Consider the following 20770-nt stretch of genomic DNA (forward strand, 5'->3'; position numbering starts at 1 on the left):
CCTCAACTCAAAACATACCCTTCAAAATTCCTCGTTCTGACCAAATTCAGTTGAGATCTGTCGTTTTCACATCCACCCATTTTCCCTCACTAAAATAATAATAAATAATAATAATAATAATAATAATTAAAAAAGGAATAATAAATAATAAAAAAGAAAGTAATTCCCTTAATTTCCCCCAAATTTCAAATCCTCCAATTTCCCTCGGCCCATCCCATCCCATCCCCGCCGCAGCCGCAGCCGTTATCTCAATACCTTCCATCTTCAACTACAACAATCTCTTTAACCCTCAAATGACCTCCATCCACCACCACCACCACCACCTCTCCAAATCCACCTCCGCCGTCTCCTCGTCCTCCTCCTCCACCGCCACCACTCAAGCCTGCGCCGCCTGCAAGTACCAACGCCGCAAGTGCGTTCCCGACTGCATCCTAGCCCCCTACTTCCCTCACCATCGCCAACGCCAATTCCTCAACGCTCACAAACTCTTCGGCGTTAGCAACATCACCAAAATCATCAAAAACCTCGATCCCTTCCAAAAGGAAGAGGCAATGCGCACCATTATTTTCCAATCCGACGTCCGATCCCTCGATCCTGTGGGCGGATGTTACCGCATCATTCGTGACCTTCAGCGCCAGATCCAGTACAGCAAAGCCGAACTCGAGATCGTGCTTCATCAATTGGCGATTTGTAAGCACCAGGCTGCTGCCTCTGTTTCTGCCGCTGCTGCGATTCTGGACGCCGATCATCCTATGAGTGGAATCGAGCACCAATTTGTGGAGGAAGGATTTGTAATTGGGGAAAATGAAAATGCGGAGAGTTTAGACGACGAAGCGGCGGATGTTTGGGGGATTCAGGCTTCCCAAATCTCGCCCTGTTCTTCCTTCAAATCCTCTCTTCATGATTTTGATCATATCAATATTCATTATCATCATCAACAATTCGTTAAGTTTCATCCGGATCATCATCAGTTTCTTCATAATAACAGGTCAGTTTCTTCTCTTTTTCATTTTCATTCTAATTTATAATTTTAATGTTACAAATTATATATATATATATATATATAAATTGATTGATTCATCATTTTTGGCCCCAACCTACGTTATAACCATACTCCATAAATAACCTAATAAGCTCCAAATTGGTGGATTTTGCAAAAAGCTAGGAGCAGATTAGAGTGATTAGAAGGATGAATAACTCTCCGATAGAACTTGAAATCTATATGGTCACTCGTAGATTGCATAACTACTCACTCCACACTCCACAATTAACTTGATCATGACTCATCCAATGAATCGAAATGAATGGATTTTAACCTCAAACTCAAAGAAAGGTTTGAAAGAAAGAATCATAACAAAACACAACGTTTTTTGTATTCCACCTACAAAGAAGGTAGTAAATACAAATTGAAGAAAATACCAATAGAAGGTAGCAAATCACCTTCTAACGTCATTGGTGTCATTGGTGTTTACTGTAACTCGACCAATAGAAGGTAGTAAATACAAATTGAAGAAAATACCAATAGAAGGTAGCAAATCACCTTCTAACTTCATTGGTGTTTACTGTAGCTCGATTATGCTATTGATTTTTGGGCTAAAAAACTCTTTGCTTCTGTTAGACGAACACAGATATTGTCCACTCTAAGCATAAGCTCTCGTAATTTTGCCCTAATGGAAGAGTATAAACCCACGATCATTCCCTAATGGAAGAGTATACATTAATCTTGACGAGTGGTTGGATTCATATCATAACAATGGATCAGGCCCTCTTGACGAGTGATTGGATTCATAACATAACCCAATGGATCGGGTCCAACAATCGTTTATGACTATATTACTTTTTTTGTAATTTAATATTTTTAATATATTAAATTTGTGTAATTATCAATTTTCATAAGCAAAAAAGAATATAGCTTTAAAAATTTAAATTAAATTGTGCAGTGAGGAAGAAGCAGGCATGGTGGAAATAGATAATGTGATATTGAAAGAAGATTCAGAGCCAATGCAAAATGATCAAGATGGAGAGGTTGAAGGTGCAGTAAATAATTTATTTACCTTCCCAACCACCCTCTGATACTTACCTTCTTCTTCTTCAACCCAACCCTTTTTACCTTTTTACTTTTTTTAATTTTTTTTTTTTTTATTTAGTCCTAAAGTATATATTTGAGAAAAAGGTGAGTGATATAGTTAAAAAAAGAAGAGGTAAAATTCAATTATTTTTACCTCTTCTTCACTTTAACCTTCTTCCAATGTTAAATTTTTTCATACTTCATAGGAAATTAATTAATGAAACCATTTTTTTAATGTATTCACCCTATAAAAAAACGGTTTTGTTCTTCACCGTGGCCTTCAACGAATTGACCACCTCGCCGTCCATCTCTACACATTGATTGTGATTTTGGGGCTGACGGCAGTAGAGTTGGGGGTTGAAATTGGCATTCGTACTGTCTTTACAGGCGGCGTTCAGATACCAATTATCACTCCTACTGACCATGTTGATCAAAATGTTGTAAGCTTATAAAACGAAAATGGTTCGTGGAAAGAAGTCGATATTGAAAACAATTTTTTGAATTATGACGTATTAATTTGGAAATACGAGCTGATGTTTACATAATAATTTTAGGAATACACGAAGCTGTAACAATAATTGAATTTATATATAAGGTAATAATTGCTTTTAATTTTGAAAAATACTCCAAAAGAACATCAATAATTGTTTTCAAATTGCAAGGACCACAGTATCATAAATAATTGCTTTCACTATTTAATATTTAACATATGAATCTATTATCAAAATATTTTAAAAAATAATATTTTATTACACATTTTTGTCTTTTGTCTTTTTAATATTTACTGACATTTTTGACTTTGAAGTATTTGACTATAACAGTTTTAATAGACAGTTGACTCACTTTTGACGGTTATTATTTCAGAAGATAATCTAGAATTGGGTCGATGATGTTTATTAAAAGTAGACGATAGAATGGTTTTACGGGACAAAAACTCATCTATACGTCAGTGTAACACGTACTGATTATAGCTATATTGTACCTTCTTCGAGTGCAGAACATGAGCTTGAACATTGTTAAAGTCGGTGGAGCGAACCGAAAATGTATGGCTCTCTTAATATATTTTTTTAAATTACCAAACATTCCACTAAAAATTAAGTTGAGGGAGAAAATAGTCTAATTATAAAGATTAAAAAACGTCGGTTGTGGATTATGCGATAAGGGAGCTAAAATCACCGACATAAATGAAATAGAGAACACGTGTCGAGATGTGATTGAGCAGTGTCGTGGGGAAACGAGACAGCAGGTGGCAAATCAACTGCCAAATCTTTGAGGTGGGTACGTTATTTGTCAACATTCATTGGCTTTTTAGGCGCCGTTCGTTTATGCTCTATAGATTATCCTTGAGCCACTTTTTATTTATTTTATTTATTTATTTTTAATTCTAAGGATTTATTTTATTTATTTATAAATATTAAAAACAATAAAAATATATTTAAACAAATGATAAATTTTAAGGGCCATTTTTATAATTTAGTAATTTATTTGAATTTTTATAAATCCCACTTTTAATATTTCAACAATAAAAATATTTTTAATTTTTTTTTTTAAAAAAGTTAAAAGATATTAATGAAACTTTTAAATTTTTTATACCGCTAGAGCTCACTCCAAAAATCCGTCCTCAGTTCGGATGGTAGGCTGCAACTTGCCTGCATGAAGTCGGAATCGCTAGTAATTACCGGTCAGCCATATGGCGGTGAATTCGTTCCCGGACCTTGTACACATAGCCCGTCAGTATTAAAATTTTATATATTTTTAGATAAAATATAAACTCTACTAGTATTTATATTAATTTAGAATTTAAATATAATTTATGAAGTTATAATATAATTTAAGGAAAAAAAGAATGAATGAAGAGCTTCTTCCCCTTTGTCTGTCTTCATTTATATATGTTCTTGTTTACAAAAGGAAGGAAAATAAAGAAATTGAAGCTTAAATTCTCAATTTTGATTCGTTTTTTTTGCACTAATCTTAATGGGTTTAGTGTTATGAGGCCCACAAGAAAGCAACAAACACAAATTTCAACGATTAATTTTCAAAACCCACTTAAATTCGTCGCCTAATTCTTCATTACTTAAGACAAATTCAACTTTAAACATTATTTATATGAACTTGCGGAGAATCACTTGGACGTTTGGCTGAATCGAAGTCCACCATTGCAATTTCAATCCATTTTTTAAAGCTTTCCTCTACTTTTACCCAAAACCCTTTTTCTCTTTCTCTCTTGCTCGATTAAGTGTGTCTTGTAGTGGGTTTGGATTTGGATTGGGAAGAAGAAGCACTTTAATCACGGATGAGAAAAAGGGGGTGTTGTTTTAGTGTTGTTCTTAATGCTCTGATAATTCTAGAGCACAGTTTTCGTTTCATTTGTGTTTGTTTTCCCCTTGCTTTTACAGTACAATTTGTGGGTCTTCTTCGTTTGTTTTTCAGAACTGTTCGGCTCTCGAGCTGTTACTCGTAGTACCCATGTCGCTAATTCTTAAATTCTCTGATTCTTTCTGATTTCTCTCATTTTGAGCGGTTGAGTGCGGTGATAAAAGGAAGAGATCTGATGAAAACTGCTGAAATTTCCTCTGCGATTGCGACTCTGATGGGGTTTCGATCGCTGTTTCTGCTTTTGGGGATTTGTTTTGCTGTTCGTTCTTGCTCTGTCTGTGAATCTGCAGGTAATGAATGGGGTTCGTTTCCTTTGGTTTTTGTTTGATCTGATCGTTTAAGTTCTAGAAAACATCATTTGGGGATGAATTTGGATCTGGGTTTGATCTGGAATGAGATGAGAATCTGTTGAATGATCACTTTTCTAGTATTAACAGAATGATGAGCTTCATGCATTGAGTGTTTGATCTTTAGATTGTGAGTTGAAATCCAGTACGTTTCTTATCATAGTTCTTTCTTACTTGCATCAAACGTAGAACTGACCAAACTATGCATAATCTACTCCATTTTGTGTTGCTTGCTGAGATTCTGCTGCTTTTTGTTCCATATTATGGATCTTTCTGCTCTCATTTTGCAGTTATCGTCCCGAACGGGCGAAGCCAAGCGCGTTCTTCGCTCACAGGTGACATCAAAAGTAGAAGTGACCAAACTATGCATAATCTACTCCATTTTGTGTTGCTTGCTGAGATTTGCTGCTTTTTGTTCCATATTATGATCTTTCTGCTCTCATTTTGCAGTTATCGTCCCGAACGGTCGAAGCGAAGTGCGTTCTTCGCTCACAGGTGAATCTTTGAAACTCAGTTTGAGAATTTCTGTAAAACTAGCAACATTTGATCTCTGTGTTCACTATGAAGTAGTATAGTTTTATGATATATGGCGAAATCGAGCGCCGAAAAACATATTGGAAGACATAAATCTCAAGCTAACTGAGTGTAGATTATAGTTTCTACGTCCTTTCAACTTTCTGAGCTATCAAATCTTGACAATGATCATATAAACAGTAACGTTTATTGTTCTTATGATGCAGCGACTCGATTAGATGATTCGAGTAGAGCTCCTAGCATTGCACTTCCACCTACCGTGCCTGCTAAGAAATGGGGGCACGGTCATGAATTTCGCCATTCAAGAAGGAAGTTCAGAAACAATGCTCCACGGCGTGGTTATCGTGCATCGACTCCGGAGAGTGGTCAGCAAGGTGAAGAGTCGAACGATATATTAATTCGTTTCTTGAATCTCATCGATTTAGATCTATGGAAGTATTCACTAGTGAAGTTTCAGGCCGTGCTGCTGTCTCTCCAATTCAATCACCATTACCATCTGCAACGAGAGGAAGGTCGCCGAGACCTGCGCCATCGCCAACGATTCCACCGAACCACTATTATAGTATGACAAAGAGAACCTAAACATTTTCTTGAACTATGATATGCTCAAGGATGCTGTTAACTTTATGATATGTTCATGCCTTGTTTATAACAGTGCCCATTCCTGCTCCTACAATTTCACCTATGGGTTCTTACAAGAAGAGGAAGAAGAGCATGCCACCATCACAAGTTATGATGCTACCACCCCCACCTCCTAATGGGGGTAGGCATACACTTTTCGCTCGGTATTTCATATTGAGTTATCGGAATGTTTCCACGTTATGATAACCATATACTTTGCGTTCCATACTTGTAGATTGTGCGATATCATGTACCGAACCACTGACCTATACACCTCCCGGGACGTTGTGTGGTTGCGTGTGGCCAATTCAAGTCAAAATCAGTCTTGATGTTGCAATATACACGTTTTTCCCTCTGGTTTCGGAGCTGGCAGAGGAAATTGCAGACAGTATTGGTCTGAATCATAGCCAAGTTCGAATTATGGGAGCTGATGCTGCTAGTCAGCAGTTAGAAAAAACGACCGTCCTCATCAACTTGGTTCCGAGAGGACCGAAATTCAATGATACCATGGCCTTTTCGATATATCAGAAGTTTTGGCATAGAAAAATATCTATTAACGCTTTGTTATTTGGTCGATATCAAGTCCTGAATGTCAAATATCCAGGTTATCTCTTGATTCTTCATCTTTTGGTTTTGGATATTAAAAGATTACACCAGTGGATGTGGATAAGTGAATCTAGTGCATTATTCACATGATCTTGAGATCCCACATTGGTTGGAGAGAGAAACGTAAGGGTGTGAAAACCTCTACCTAGTAGACGCATTTTAAAACTGTGAAGTTGACTGTGATACGTAACGGGCCAAAACGAATAATATCTGCTAGTAGTGGGCTTAGGATGTTACAAATGATATCAGAGCCAGACACCGGATAATGTGTCAGTGAGAACGTTGGGCCCTTAAGGGGGTGGATTGTGAGATCCCACATCGGTTGGAGAGGGGAATGTAAGGGTGTGGAAACCTCTTCCTAATAGACGTGTTTTAAAACCGTGAAACTGAAATAGACAATATCTACTAGCGATGGGCCTAGGCTGTTGCATTTTTTGTCCTGCCGTTCTCATTGATTGATACTTCAAACAAAGCGTAGACGGTCTCTTGTTGGATTAGTTGTTCTAAGACTTAAGTAAAAGATTATGCGTCATGAAATTCTTCAACAATGTTTCTTTTCTGATAAGCTCTAGCTTATGCAGGTCTTCCGCCGTCTCCTCCGTTACCTCCTTCAGGTACCTCATCCATTAACGATGGCTTGAACACGAGCAATACTAATATTGGAAATGCCATAAAACCTTTGGGAGTCGACGTGCCAAGAAGAAGGAAAGAAGGGCTTAGCGGAAACATGATCGCCGTGATTACTATATCGTCGTTCACTGCCTTTGTTATGTGTGTTGGACTTGCTTGGCTTTGCCTGTTGAGATGCAGAGTGTTTGCACATCAGGCAGCACAAGTTCCACAAAACTTGATAGCTTCACCTACAAAACCATCAGGTAAAGCTATTCAACCAAATTCTTCTTAATAATGTTCCCTTAATAGGGTCTGTACTTGTTTAGTCCTGAACTCAGTCATTTCTACAGGCACTGGATTAATGATGGCTGGAAGTGAACCTGGTTCTTCATCCCTGCCTCTCGATGCCGATCCTATGACGTATATAGGAGCTGCAAAGAACTTCACCTTGAAAGATATGAAGAAAGCTACCGACAACTTCGATGTTGCAAGAATATTAGGAGAAGGTGGCTTTGGAATTGTTTACAGTGGTAGTTTGGATGATGGAAGGGAAGTGGCTGTGAAGGTTCTCAAACGACATAATCAACACGGTATTCGGGAATTCTTGGCCGAAGTCGAGATGCTGAGCCGTCTACACCATAGAAATCTAGTTAAATTGATTGGTATCTGTACAGAAGATCAGATTCGCTGCCTTGTTTATGAATTGGTTCCGAATGGAAGCGTCGAATCGCATTTACATGGTAAGCAACTTTCTGCAAGTTCTGAAATCGGATCGTCGAACCGCATTTGTTCTTGGTTGAAATAGGTGGTTTGACATTCATATCCAAACTGTTCTGTGTGATTTCAGGCATTGACAAGTTAACTGGTCCTCTTGACTGGGATGCTCGGATGAAGATTGCCCTTGGTGCTGCTCGTGGCCTAGCTTATTTGCATGAAGACTCTAATCCTCGAGTTATTCATCGAGATTTCAAAGCTAGCAACATCTTGTTGGAATATGACTTTACAGCTAAAGTTTCAGATTTTGGATTAGCTAGAACTGCACTAGAGGAAGGAAACAAGCACATCTCAACCCATGTCATGGGAACTTTTGGGTAAAAAAACTACTTCCTGTCATGTAGTTTCTTCAAGTTCATTTACTTTTCACCTAACATGTTACCTTCTGATTTCCAGTTATCTAGCTCCGGAGTATGCAATGACGGGCCACCTTCTTGTAAAGAGCGATGTCTACAGCTATGGTGTTGTTCTTCTCGAGCTACTTACGGGAAGAAAACCAGTTGACTTGTTGCTTCCACCGGGGCAAGAAAATCTTGTTGCTTGGGCTCGACCGCTTCTAACGAGCAAGGAGGGGTTAGATGTAATTACAGACCCAGCTATTAAGTCTGATATCTCTATTGATAGCTTGGCCAGAGTAGCTGCAATTGCTTCTATGTGTGTGCAACCCGAAGTGTCTCACAGACCATTTATGGGCGAGGTTGTTCAAGCTCTAAAGCTTGTTTGCAATGAGTTCGAAGAGACAAATGAGGCAGGTTCACGAAGTTACAGCCGAGACGAACTTCTAAGTTACATGGATAGTAAATTTGGAGGAATTTCAGGGGAAATACTAAACGCTACCGACACCTTGCACCCGTTTCCTTCAGAAAAAGAGACGAATGTAGGACTATCGGCATCGGATTTGATCAGCGCATCTGCAAGATTTGAAGGACAGGAATTAGTTTCCTTGAGATGGCATACATCAAACTCAGAACCCTTGAAAATGGGAAGGAAAAGGCAGTTCTGGCAGAAACTAAGAAGTTTATCACGAGGCAGCATCAGTGAACATGGCTTTTCTTCTAAATTTTGGCCTGGATTTCGTTAGTTTATGTTTATTCATCTCTTGCAACGCAACATCTTGAAGTTCAAAGCAATTGCATTTCTGAGGCCGTTAATATTGTGGCCATCTTTCTAGGTCAGTTCTTGGAGTATTCATTTCAATATCACTGACACAAGTAATGAGAAAGCCAAGGCCTGAGAAAAGGTAAATCAACACTAATCTAATGAAATTTAAAGACATCAGTGAAGCAATAATTGAATACATCAAACAAGTTAGATATTCCACTTAAAAGTTATCAAAATCACAAAGCTATGCATACACAACTGCAGATGCACAATCACTAGAATCTAGCTCAAACATAAAGAACAAGTCTAGTCTTCCAGTGCATCCAAAGAATGAAAACTCATAAACTATCAAAATTATACAAAACAAATCGTAGCCAAGTAGCTGAAAGAGACTATATATAAAGAATACTTATCATCTTAAAAAATTTGTAATTCCATACCAAGCCAGAGGTGCGCATGCCCACCGTTCTTTAATAATCAACTCACCCAGATCATACCTTCACTAACAAGCAACACAGCTTGTAATTTTTTGTAGTCTTTATGCTTCCGACATTCCAGATTTCTTTCCCAATCTATCCATAAAGATTTTTAGGCCCATGTACCTGCAAACACAAAACAGGGTATCCATTTGTAATTAGTTGCTGTTTATCAACTTTCTTATTTGAAAGAGAGTTTGCCAACAAACAGATGTTCATTATTATACCTTCCCATCATCATAACAGTAGCTTGAGGATTGGTGCCGGGGGACTTGCTGAGTGTCGAACCATCAACAATGCGCAGTCTAGTTACTCCGAGGACTTTAAGGTCATGGCTCACCACCTTGTCCACTAGACACCCTCCATGGTAGTGCCATATTGTGATCACACTGTCTTTGCAGAATTGCTCCAAGGACTTGGTGTCATTGCTATGCTTCGGTATGAGGTTGATGTTGGCCTTTACACTAATATTAAGTAGTCTTTCTAATGTTTCCTCGTCACATTGTGTGAAGTTTGTGAAGTATTTAGAATCCACAATCTTCGTAAGCATGCGAACTCCTTCGACACATCGGTGAAGATCATATGGATGATGAAAGTAGTTGAAGGTCACAGCAGGATTGTTGTCGACATTAGTGTTGATCAAGCTTAATTGTCCTTTTGAGATCGGATTTGCTATTTTTCCTAGGACGAAACCTCCTTTAAATGCCTCGTGGGGTAAGTCTCGTTTAGTTTTAATGTAAGCTTGAATAGCTTCAGGCGTTCTCTGTTTTGGAGGAATGGTGGATAGCTGCCCAATCTGGTTAAACCCACAAAATAAGTATCATGCATCTACTAACATACTTCAAATCTACTTAACTCATGTGCAAAGATAACTCAGTTTAACTCAAATAAACTCAAATGAGAATTTTTATATGAATGACCTAAGAAATGGAGTGAAAATGAGAGTGGATCAAGTTTTTCAAGAACAAAATGAACGTTTGTATATTTATTATGAAGGGAAAAAAGAGATGTTAAATTTACCTCAGCTGACATCAAACCATGGTGACAGTGAATACTTTCATCCGACTGTCCAAAACCACTGCTAGATTCAATATAAACACCAAGCTTGGTGATTCCCACTGCTTGTATAAGTGACTGCTGAACTGGTCTATTGCTTGGAACAAAAATGGCGTTCATAGGGTTATCAGCCATGTCTTTTCCAACAAATTCATTGTCAAGAACCATGGAGATGTTCCACTTTTCAAGATCAGGCCTCGGACCAATTCCACTGAGCAGCAGCATTTGTGGAGTCCCAATTGCTCCACTGGACAATATTACTTCACTCTCACTGTTGCTCGATAGAAGAACTTTGTGTTCATTACCAGTTTCATCCTTGAAAACAACTCCAATTGCCTTCGGTTTCTTACCTGTAGTGGCCAATTCAAACCATATATGAAAGTGCTGGTGGCTTAAATAAGATCCTCAACTTCAATTCTCATGTTTTTAAGATCACATTGAATGTTTAAACTAAACAAAGATCTTACCAAAACCAGAATAAATGCCAAGTAAATGTCTGCATTTCACCCTAATTTCTCAACCAATTAAGAAAAACTAGAACAGATATCCTCAGAACTCCATGATTTGGATAACGAATGGGTGAAAACAAAATCACGAAACCGATGAATGCGAGAGAAAGAAGCAAACGAACCGTCAGTGGTGTCAAAAATGAGTCGTTGCACAGTGGCATGAACCAGAACCGTAAGTTTATCGGGATTGCCTGAAGCTAAGAGCTCAGCGGTGGTGTGACGGCGGCCGGAACTGTCGAAAATGGTTCCGCCGACTTTGGTGCCGTAGAGATGATCGTAGGTGAAGCCATTGAACGGTGAAATACCGACGTCCAGTAGACTTTGGGTGAAAGCGTTCTGCCAATCGGCGAGGTTGGGGCGGTGAACGATTTGCTTCTCCACCCATGAGTACGATTCGTTCACCAGCTTCTCGTCCCAACCTACTTTGTTTATGAATCTGCCAAATCCCACTAATCAATTTCCTTCCTTAAACTCTATTTCCTTCCTTCAATTATTTATTTATTTATTTAATTGTATTAAAAATTTATCCCTTCCTCCAATTATTTATTTATTTATTTAATTGTCTGAGCCTACATTTCAATGGATAGAGTATTCTTTACTTATAAACCCATAATCATCAAACATTTTCAACCTGACTTTTTTCAAATTAGTTTTTAAATTTTTTTAATAATACCTTAATTTTTTTTCTTTTTACTTTAAAAATATATATAAAAAAAAATTAATTTTTTAATCTCATATTTAGTGTACATTAATAAAATGGGGTTGGTGAGTGGGGTAAGTGGATTTTATTATTAAATGAACCACCTCTAAATGGGTCCCACTATACCTGCCTTCTAAATTATTGTTTTTTTTTTTTTTACCAACCTTCAAATTATTGTTATTATTTTAGAAAATTAAGTAGTTATATTTTCTATTAAAAAGCTTATATAATTATTTTTAGAAAATATTATTAATTGGTTTTCATTTTATTTTTCTTTATGTAATTACAATAAATTTAAATTATTTTTGAGAAAAAAACAAGAAAATGAAACAAATTAGGAAGATTTTTTTAAACAAAAAATATAAATTATTTTAATAAGCTATAGATCCATATAATAATTGTCAATAATTAAGACATAGAAATGAAAATGAATAATAATGAAAATTAAAAAGAAAGCCTTTTTAGTTCGTTTTTTTAATCAATTTATGTGCATAATGGAAGCCTATAAAATTATTATTTTTGTATATTTTTTAAAAACAATAAAAATAAAAATAATTTTGAAAAAGGGGAAAAAAAGGGCGCGGAAATTAAACTACCTTGCGCTTGCTCTGGTATAGAAGCCTGCATTAATGGCGGAACCACCACCCAAAACCCTAGCTCTCGAATTGATTACTCCGTCCGTCGAAGCGAAGAACTGAGACGCCGAGGTCGGAGAAGTGTCGGCGAGGCCGATGTGGAAGTTTCGAAGGAAAGACACGTTCGCATTCGTGAAAGGTACGCCGCCTCTTTCCAGTAGCAGCACGCTGAAGTTCTGTGACAATGTCGCCGCCAATGGACAGCCGGCGGTACCACCGCCGACGATTATATAATCGTAACCTCCCTCTCGCTCATGGCCGTCGCGATAGAAAGAGCTAGCGCGCTTGATGAACGGGTATCTCGATTTCACCCAATTTTCTCTACCTGCACTTGCATAGATTTTTCATTTGCTTGTTAGATTTGGGAAGAATAGGTTATTTTGGTGAAGAGAAAGTGCTCAAAACTTTGTGTTTCCGTTTTGTGAGTCGATTAGGGCAAGGAAAATGAGAAAACGGCGATTCTTTCTCTCTAGAACCCTAGAAAATTGAACCCTAACGATCATAGATGCTACTCTGTTTTGAAGATTTTGAGGAGAAACTTTGTAACTGAACAGAATCGAAACAGAACTTTGATTGTTGTTACACTAAAATTGAAGATTTGAGGAGAAACTTTGTAACAGAACAGAATCGAAACAGAACTTTGATTGTGATATTAGTTACACTAAAATTGAAGATTTGAAGAAATTTTGTAACAGAACAGAATCGAAACATCACTTTGATTGTGATATTAGTTACACTAAAATTGAAGATTTGAAGAAATTTTGTAACAGAACAGAATCGAAACATCACTTTGATTGTTGATATTAGTTACACTAAAATTGAAGATTTTGAGGAGAAACTTTGTAACAGAACAGAATCGAAAAAGAACTTTGATTGTTGATGTAGTTACACTAAAATTGAAGGTATGAGAGAACCAACCTTGGCAAGAAGAGAGAAGAAGAACAAGGAAGAGAAAGAGGTTCACAGCCCCAACCAACGCCATTGAATTGCAGAAAAGGAAAATGGAAGCTGCTTCTTCGAAATCAGAGTAGTGGATGATCTCTTAGATCGTGTGTGGATCGCAGATTTAAAGACGAAGAACAGATCCCAAGAAAACGCATGAATCTGGTAAAGAGAAAGAAATTGAAAGAGGAAAAACAAGAGATTTGTAATATAGTTACTGTATATGCTTATTTAATGATGAATTGAATGATACAGTTGGAGCTTTGGATGGATGGATGGATGAATGGATGGGTGTGCTGGTGGATCGTTGGATGAGGTCTTTTGAGGTCTGACCATGGCCGTCCATGGATGCTACTAGAACATCGCTCATTCACCTGTATGGGTACGTATATTTATTGCGTTGGTAGCTTCCAGTTGACATGGCATGGTTTTATTTAAATTTTAATTAATTATTTTTTAACCGTTTTTTAAAAAAATTTAAGTCTTTAAAATATACATTGAAATAAAAGATGATTTTTTTTTTCCTTTAAATGCCTTAATCATCAACCACATCCATCCAACAACCAACACAAATGTTTAACCATCCTTCTTTGTTGCACCCGTGAATGTCTTGTGAAGGGGCCATCGTGTTTCCACCGTGTAGTAGAAGCAGCACTGCTTGTAATAAACTCCTAACCAAACTGTTTTATGTTTTATGTTTTTTTTTAAAAAATTGCCTTTAAAATAGTTTTAAACGGGTGAGGATTGTTGGGATTGTTGGGAGAGAAGTTGTGCAACAGCTAATGAATTTATAAGTAGAGAATACATCTTCATTGCTACGAGGCCTGTTGGGAAAATCAGAAGTAAAACCATGAGAGCTTATGGTTAAAGTGGAAAATATCATCCAATTGTAGAGAGTCGTGAGTTTGAACATGGTATCAGAGCCATGCTCTTAACTTAGTCATGTTAATAGAATTCTCGAATGTTGAACAAAGGGTGTATTTTGCAGACCTAGCGCGTTTTAGTAGGGCGATTTCGAAATCGAGCAGTTTTTTTGCACAGTAGCGAAAAAATTATTTCTTGGCATTGGGGTGGGGAATGCCCCAACTCGATGGTTGGGAGCCGAATTTTGTGGAACAGGCACATTCTCGCTTGCGTTCTAGTAGGGCGGTTCCGAAATTGAGTGGTTTTTTTCGCACGGTAGCGAACAAATTATTTCTTGGCAATGGGGTGGGGAGTGCCCCAACTCGATGGTTGGGAGCCGAATTTTGCATTACCGGCGCATTCTCGCTTGCGTTCTAGTAGGGCGGTTTCGCAATCTAGCGATTTTTTCGCATGGTAGCGAAGAAATTATTTCTTGGCATTAGGCTGGGGAATGCCCCAACTCAATGGTTGGGAGCCGAATTTTGCGTTACCGGCGCGTTCTCGCTTGCGTTTTAGTAGGGCGGTTCTGAAACCGAGCAATTTTTTCGCATGGTAGCGAAATTTTTTTTTCTTTGAATTGGGGTGGGGAATGCCCCAACTCGATGGTTGGGAGCCGAGTTTTGCGGAACCGTCGCGTTCTCGCTTGTGTTCTAGTACGGCTATTTCGAAACCGAGCGGTTTTTTCATACGGTAGCGAAAAAATTATTTCCTTGGTATCGGGGTGGGGAATGCCTCAACTCGATGGTTGGGAGCCGAATTGTGTGGAACAGGCGCGTTCTCGCTTGCATTCTAGTAGGGCGGTTTCGAAATTGAGCGGTTTTTTGGTACGGTAGCGAAAAAATTATTTCTTGGCATTGGGGTGGGGACTACCCTAACTTGATGGTTAGGTGCCGAATTTTGCGTTACCAGTGCGTTCTCGCTTGCGTCCTAGTAGGGCGGTTCCGAAACCGAGCAGTTTTTTCGCACGGTAGCGAAAAAAATGATTTCTTGGCATTGGGGTGAGGAATGCCCCAACTCGATGGTTGGGAGTCGAATTTTGCGGAACCGGCGAGTTCTCGTTTGCGTTCTAGTAGGGTGGTTCCGAAACTGAGCGGTCTTTTCGAACGGTAGCGAAAAATGATTTCTTGGCATTGGGGTGGGGACTGCCCCAACTCGATGGTTGGGAGCTGAATTTTGCGTTATGGGCGTGTTCTTGTAGGGTGGTTCTGAAACTGAGCGATTTTTTCGCACAGTAGCAAAAAATATATTTCTTGGCATTTGGATGGGGAATGACCCAACTTGATGGATGAGAGCAGAATTTTGCGGAGCCGACGTGTTCTAGTAGGGCAGTTCCGAAACTGAGCGGTATTTTCGCACGGTAGCGAAAAATTATTTCTTGGCATTGAGGTGGGGAATGCCCCAACTCGATGGTTGGGAGCCGAATTTTGCAGAATCGGCGCGTTCTAGTAGGGTAGTTCCGCAACCGAGCGGTTTTTTCGCACGGTAGCGAAAAAATTATTTCTTGGCATTGGGGTGGGGAATGCCCCAACTCGATGGTTGGGAGCCAAATTTTTCGGAACCGGTCCGTTCTCGCTTGCGTTCTAGTAGGGCGGTTCCGAAATCGAGCGATATTTTCGCACGGTAGCGAAAAAATTATTTATTGGCATTGGGGTGGGGACTACCCCAACTTGATGTTTGGGTGTCGAATTTTGCGTTACCGGCGCGTTCTCGCTTGCGTTCTAGTAGGACGGTTTAGAAACTGAGCGGTTTTTTCGCGCGGTAGGGAAGAAATTATTTCTTGACAATGGTGGGGAATGCCTCAACTCGATGGTTGGGAGCCGAATTTTGCACAACCGGCGCGTTCTCGCTTGCGTTCTAGTTGGGCGGTTTCGAAACCGAGTGGTTTTTTCGCACGGTAGCGAAAAAATTATTTCTTGGCATTGGGTTGGGGAATGCCCCAACTCGATGGTTGGGAGCTGAATTTTGCGGAACCGTCGCGTTCTCTCTTGCAATATGGAACAAATTACCTTGATGATCAAGATCAGTAAAGAAACTCGTGATTCGAATCACTCCACAAGAGGTTTGATGTCTACCACTTGAATCACTCTGGCATGCAAGTTCTAAACGCAAGAATTTTCAAAGAAGATTTTAGCTCTCAACAAATCTAAAAAAATAAAAATTATATTCCTTCCTAATTAAAAAATGTGATGTCCCTAATCAAATAAATGAGAGGCTTTATTTACAACCTTAACACATGGCTCCCGTTAATTTGCTAGTAAATGAGAAATATCCATAACCTCCTTATTAAAATGGGTAGTTAACGGTTGAATATGGTAATGGTTACAATATAACATTTAACTCCTATATTAAAAACAAACAAATATTTAAATTATAATTAAACAGTGCAAGGAATGAAATGTGCTTATTTGTTATCATTCAACTAGTTCCATAAATTTAGTTGAGTTCGTATCTTTTTCTTGAAGCTCAACTTTGCACAACATATTATAATGGAGGTCTTCAACGTCTTCTTGAATTTCGTTTGATGAGTCCACCATAGCTTGAATATAAGTGTACAAGGTTTGTAGTAGCTTCTTGGCTATCGTCCTTGTAATTGAACCTTGAGGTATGGAAATTCCTTGGTCGTGGTTCACATCATTCTCCCCTTCTTGAGAAGGATTCGTCCTCGAATCCCAGCCATCACCTACATCAAAAGGACTCAAATCAACAACATTAAAAGTTACACTAACACCATACTTACTTGGTAAATCAATTTTATAAGCAGTGTCGTTGATACGCTCAAGAATTTGAATTGGTCCATCTCCTCGTGGTAAAAGCTTAGATTTTCTTTGAGTAGGAAATCTTTCTTTTCAGAACCCAATCTCCTGGCTTGAAGATGACATTCTTGTTTCCTTTATTAATTTGGGTGAAAACCTTGGAATTTTGCTTCTCAATTTGTTCTTTTACTTGCTTGTGCAGTTTATGAACAAACTCAACCTTGGCATTTGCATCAAAATTCACAAACTCTTCTGACGGAATAGGTAACAAGTCAATGGGGGGTTAAAGGATTAAAGCCATAAACAATTTCAAAAGGTGTGCATTTGTTGGATTTTATGTCCTAAAACTCATAGTTTGTAAACAAAAACATATTCTATTTTCAATAAAGTTATTATTGATGTTTATTCAGTAAAGATTGTTATTGAATAAAATGAATTTTACGATCATTAATCTAAATCCAATAAACGAAGAATACTTTGGCTATAGTATGATTACTTGAACTATATGTAGAGACATAAGAGTGGATCAAGTTTAAATATATAGTCAAAATGATCTATAGTACAGAGATAAGACTGAGTACCTTATCCTAGGGACACTATGGATGCGACCCACTTTTATATATGATATAAACAATGTGATCACTAAATTGTATATGTGGAGACATGTGAGTGGGCGTCCAATACAATGAGTATTGCATCAGATCAGATCATGAAGAAAATCATTCTCACTTGTTGAGACTGATTTTTTCATTTGATGACCTAGGTAACTCGATCTTAATCCTGAGCTAACTATGAGCACCTGTTTATTCGAAATTATCCTTAGATTTGCATGGGTGAGATGGCCCGAGTTCACCGACTCAATAAGTCTCCCATTTCAGGGGTAAGACTGGGTGAATAGCTGGGGACATAGGGTGTAAGATGGAACTCACTCCTACCCGCTTTTAGGGAAAGTAGAGAGGTTGTTCCCTAAAGTACTGACTTCAGGTCTTGAACAAGGGGCCCCACCCTCATTGACTGGAGAGGGATTCAGTTTACTGGTTGAACCGCAAACCAATTGTTCATTAGAAGATCAGTGGGACATAAGGAACAATAAGTAACTTCAAAGGTAAAACGGTAAATTGACTCAGCTCTAGTTACGAACAACATGTGAAGGATCGATTTACTAATCATGGTTATATCAAATTGACAGAAATATATCTATAGTGAGGGGAGTGCAGCTACTAGGCTATAGTGGAGTGTCTTAGTAGTTAATGAATGTTGGTTAACAAGGTTAATGAGTTTAGCCGGTTAATCTCGGATTGTTGGAGCCCATGATCAGTAGGTCCATTAGGTCCCCCCGCTAGCTCATATTGAACTAAACTTTAGAACAGTGTGACGAGTGAGTTCGAAGTGTTCGAATTCAAATTAAGAAATATACGCTAAATATATACGATATATTTAACCGTATTTGGTTTTAATTATGAATTAAACAAAAAGAGAGAATTGGAGATATTTAAATAAGATTAAAATATTTTAATTATGAATAGGGATTCATAATCAATATGTGCCGGAATTGATTGGTATTAACATTTTATTTAATATTAAATATTAATTAAATTGTTTAATTAATCATTTACTATTATTTTGATTTGAAATTAATTATTTAAATTAATTGTTGAATTAAAATAAATAAAGTTGTAATGGAAAAATTCATGTTTGAATTAGTGGAATATTGAGTGTTAATATATGGTTTAACCAAATTTGCTTGTTTGCCACATATTCCAACAAATTTGAGTGAAATTTTGAGTGTCAAAATTTGGTAATCTTAAATTTGCATGAGCATGCAAATATGACTCGATGGAGTAATCAAGATACATGGAAATCTTCTTGAAAATTTGTTAATAAAATCCCTTAGAACTCTCTCTTTACAAATACTAAATTACTTCCAAGTTTAGTCACTCACCCAATTTCACAATCCCGTTCTAAGGCCGGAGAATAGCAGGGAAGACACTAATAGTGGTTCAAAATTGGTTCGGGAGGAAAAAGGAATTTGAACTACAAAAGGTTAGTACTCAAACTACTTGAGTTTTAGTGCTTTTGAACATGCTAGTTAATTTACTATAATTGATGTAGTTAGAGTGCCTAATATCCAAATTGGTTCCGCATGTGTTATATTAACACCACCAGCACCTTGTAACTAGTTGCTCTATTTCTCAAGACTACGAGCAAGGGAAATGGAAAGATATTGTTTGGTTGCTTATGGTGCTAGCATGCAGATTTTTGGACATGTAATGGTCTCATTCGATCCTTTTGAAGTTCAGGTAGTTTTCTTGTCTTTATTCCTGCATTGCACCTTGCAACTTGTTGCTGTATTTCTCAGGACAATTTAGTAGGAGAAATGGAACGTGATTATTTTATTGCTTATGGTGTTAGCGTTCTGATTTTTGGACGCTTAATGGTCTTGAACGATCCTTTTGAAGTTCAGGTACTATCACCTTCTGTGTTTTGTCTTTGAATGATAGACTTGGTTTCTCGTCGAATGCATGACATTCTAACTATGTACCTGAAAAATCTTCTCGTGTTGCTTCTTGCCTAACTCAAGATATTATGTATCCATATCATTTCATTTCCAGCTTCAACTATTGCCACGTATTCCGCCTTAGTAGATGAAAGAGCAACACATTTCTGAAGCCTAGACATCCCATCATCCATGGCTTGCTCCCATGGTTGTATACTCCAACTATAGGGCCTCATCAAGGGGCTCTTTTTCCTCTTCATCTGTCACCCACTGATAGTGTAAAGAAGGTACATACCTATCTGGTACTCTGATGGCTCTCGACGATCTTTTTAACACCTGCTCAGGTGTCACTTGCTTCGCTTCTGGTTCCTCAGCAACAGTCTCAGGAGTTTCTTGAGTATCCGCTACAACATCACTAGGTGAATCTTTCAGCAACTCAACCTTAACTCCCACTTGCTTCGTTGTCCAGGTACTTTTCTTCAATTCTCTGGCAGTCTTTGTGAAGCTAACTATTTATGTTTGCTCATAACACAGTTCTCACAAGGACTTATATCAACAGATTTTAGACCTTCCAAAACTTCTTCCGCAACCAGCATCTTCATTCCTTTAACGCTCATATGTCCAAGTCTATTATGCTATAATCTTGAATTTGAAGCACTCTCAGCAACAACAACCATGTTCATACACCTTGCGGTGGTGTATAAGGTTTCAGATTTTGTGCCAAGTGCAAACACCATAACACCCTTCACAATCTTCCACGAACTCTTCCCAAATTTTGTTGCATAACCTATGCTACCAAACTGACTAATAGAGATCAGGTTCTTGTTGAGACTAGGAATATATATGATATCCTTTAATGTCCACTGATTTTCTGCTGGAGTTTTCAGGTAGACATCCCCTTTTCCTTCAATGTTCAAATCTTTGTTGTTAGCAAGATACACCTCCTCGAAACTTTCAGAGTTAAAATTTTGAAACAACTCTTTATTTGGAGACGAATGAAAAGATGCACCTGAATAAAAAATCCAGGATTCAATCGGACTGTCCACGTTGAGGATTAGAGCATCCCCAATGTCTTCTGCTGAATGTATACAATCATTGTCATCATATGACTTGTGATTTTACTTCCTCTTTGTACAATCTGCCCGAAAGTGACATTTTTCTCCACAACTCCACTTTACATTTGATTTGTTTGGAGATTTTCTTCGGTTCCTTGATTTTGATCGCCCATTGTTTGGGCCCTTCGATTTACTTCTTCCCCTT

General features: G+C 38.0%; 3 protein-coding genes and 1 long non-coding RNA gene across 9 annotated transcripts; 3 read left to right on the top strand and 1 right to left on the bottom strand.

The window, feature by feature from the left end:
* The first annotated feature begins 198 nt into the window (after positions 1-198).
* On the top strand, positions 199-2527 carry LOC111778752 (uncharacterized). The gene is made up of 2 exons (XM_023658725.2): positions 199-988; positions 1941-2527. Exons 1-2 carry the CDS (start codon positions 294-296, stop codon positions 2071-2073), a joined length of 828 nt encoding a protein of 275 aa, XP_023514493.2. The 5' UTR covers positions 199-293; the 3' UTR covers positions 2074-2527.
* Positions 2528-4083: 1556 nt separating this feature from the next.
* LOC111778754 (receptor-like serine/threonine-protein kinase ALE2) lies at positions 4084-9113 on the top strand. Of its 4 annotated transcripts, none has more exons than XM_087119057.1 (11): positions 4084-4734; positions 5082-5144; positions 5242-5286; positions 5532-5699; positions 5783-5887; positions 5981-6088; positions 6182-6550; positions 7134-7427; positions 7515-7904; positions 8012-8255; positions 8335-9113. In XM_087119057.1, the coding sequence occupies exons 1-11, from the start codon at positions 4620-4622 to the stop codon at positions 9017-9019; spliced, it is 2586 nt and encodes an 861-aa protein (XP_086975183.1). In that variant the 5' UTR covers positions 4084-4619; the 3' UTR covers positions 9020-9113. The 4 variants fall into 4 exon arrangements, with proteins under 4 accessions (XP_086975183.1, XP_086975184.1, XP_086975186.1 ...); XM_087119058.1 differs by having other exon boundaries at positions 4085-4734; positions 5082-5138; XM_087119059.1 differs by having other exon boundaries at positions 4087-4734; positions 5082-5126.
* On the bottom strand, positions 9002-13471 carry LOC111778250 (protein HOTHEAD). 2 transcript variants are annotated; one of them, XM_087119061.1, is made up of 7 exons: positions 13334-13471; positions 12377-12740; positions 11203-11516; positions 10536-10921; positions 9743-10311; positions 9537-9641; positions 9002-9140 (listed from the first exon to the last, which is right to left on the bottom strand). In XM_087119061.1, exons 1-6 carry the CDS (start codon positions 13395-13397, stop codon positions 9578-9580), a joined length of 1761 nt encoding a protein of 586 aa, XP_086975187.1. In that variant the 5' UTR covers positions 13398-13471; the 3' UTR covers positions 9002-9140; positions 9537-9577. The 2 variants fall into 2 exon arrangements, with proteins under 2 accessions (XP_086975187.1, XP_023513726.2); XM_023657958.2 differs by lacking the exon at positions 9002-9140 and having other exon boundaries at positions 9229-9641.
* LOC111778251 (uncharacterized) lies at positions 12575-14544 on the top strand. Of its 2 annotated transcripts, XR_015413313.1 has the most exons (4): positions 12575-12711; positions 13318-13522; positions 13613-13739; positions 14085-14544. It is a non-coding gene; the product is annotated as an uncharacterized LOC111778251 (long non-coding RNA). The 2 variants fall into 2 exon arrangements; XR_002812500.2 differs by having other exon boundaries at positions 13613-14535.
* Positions 14545-20770: the final 6226 nt, after the last annotated feature.

Source organism: Cucurbita pepo, chromosome 17 (assembly GCF_057944985.1).
Source record: "Cucurbita pepo subsp. pepo isolate OVF chromosome 17, ASM5794498v1, whole genome shotgun sequence".
NCBI classification, from domain to species: Eukaryota; Viridiplantae; Streptophyta; class Magnoliopsida; order Cucurbitales; family Cucurbitaceae; genus Cucurbita; species Cucurbita pepo.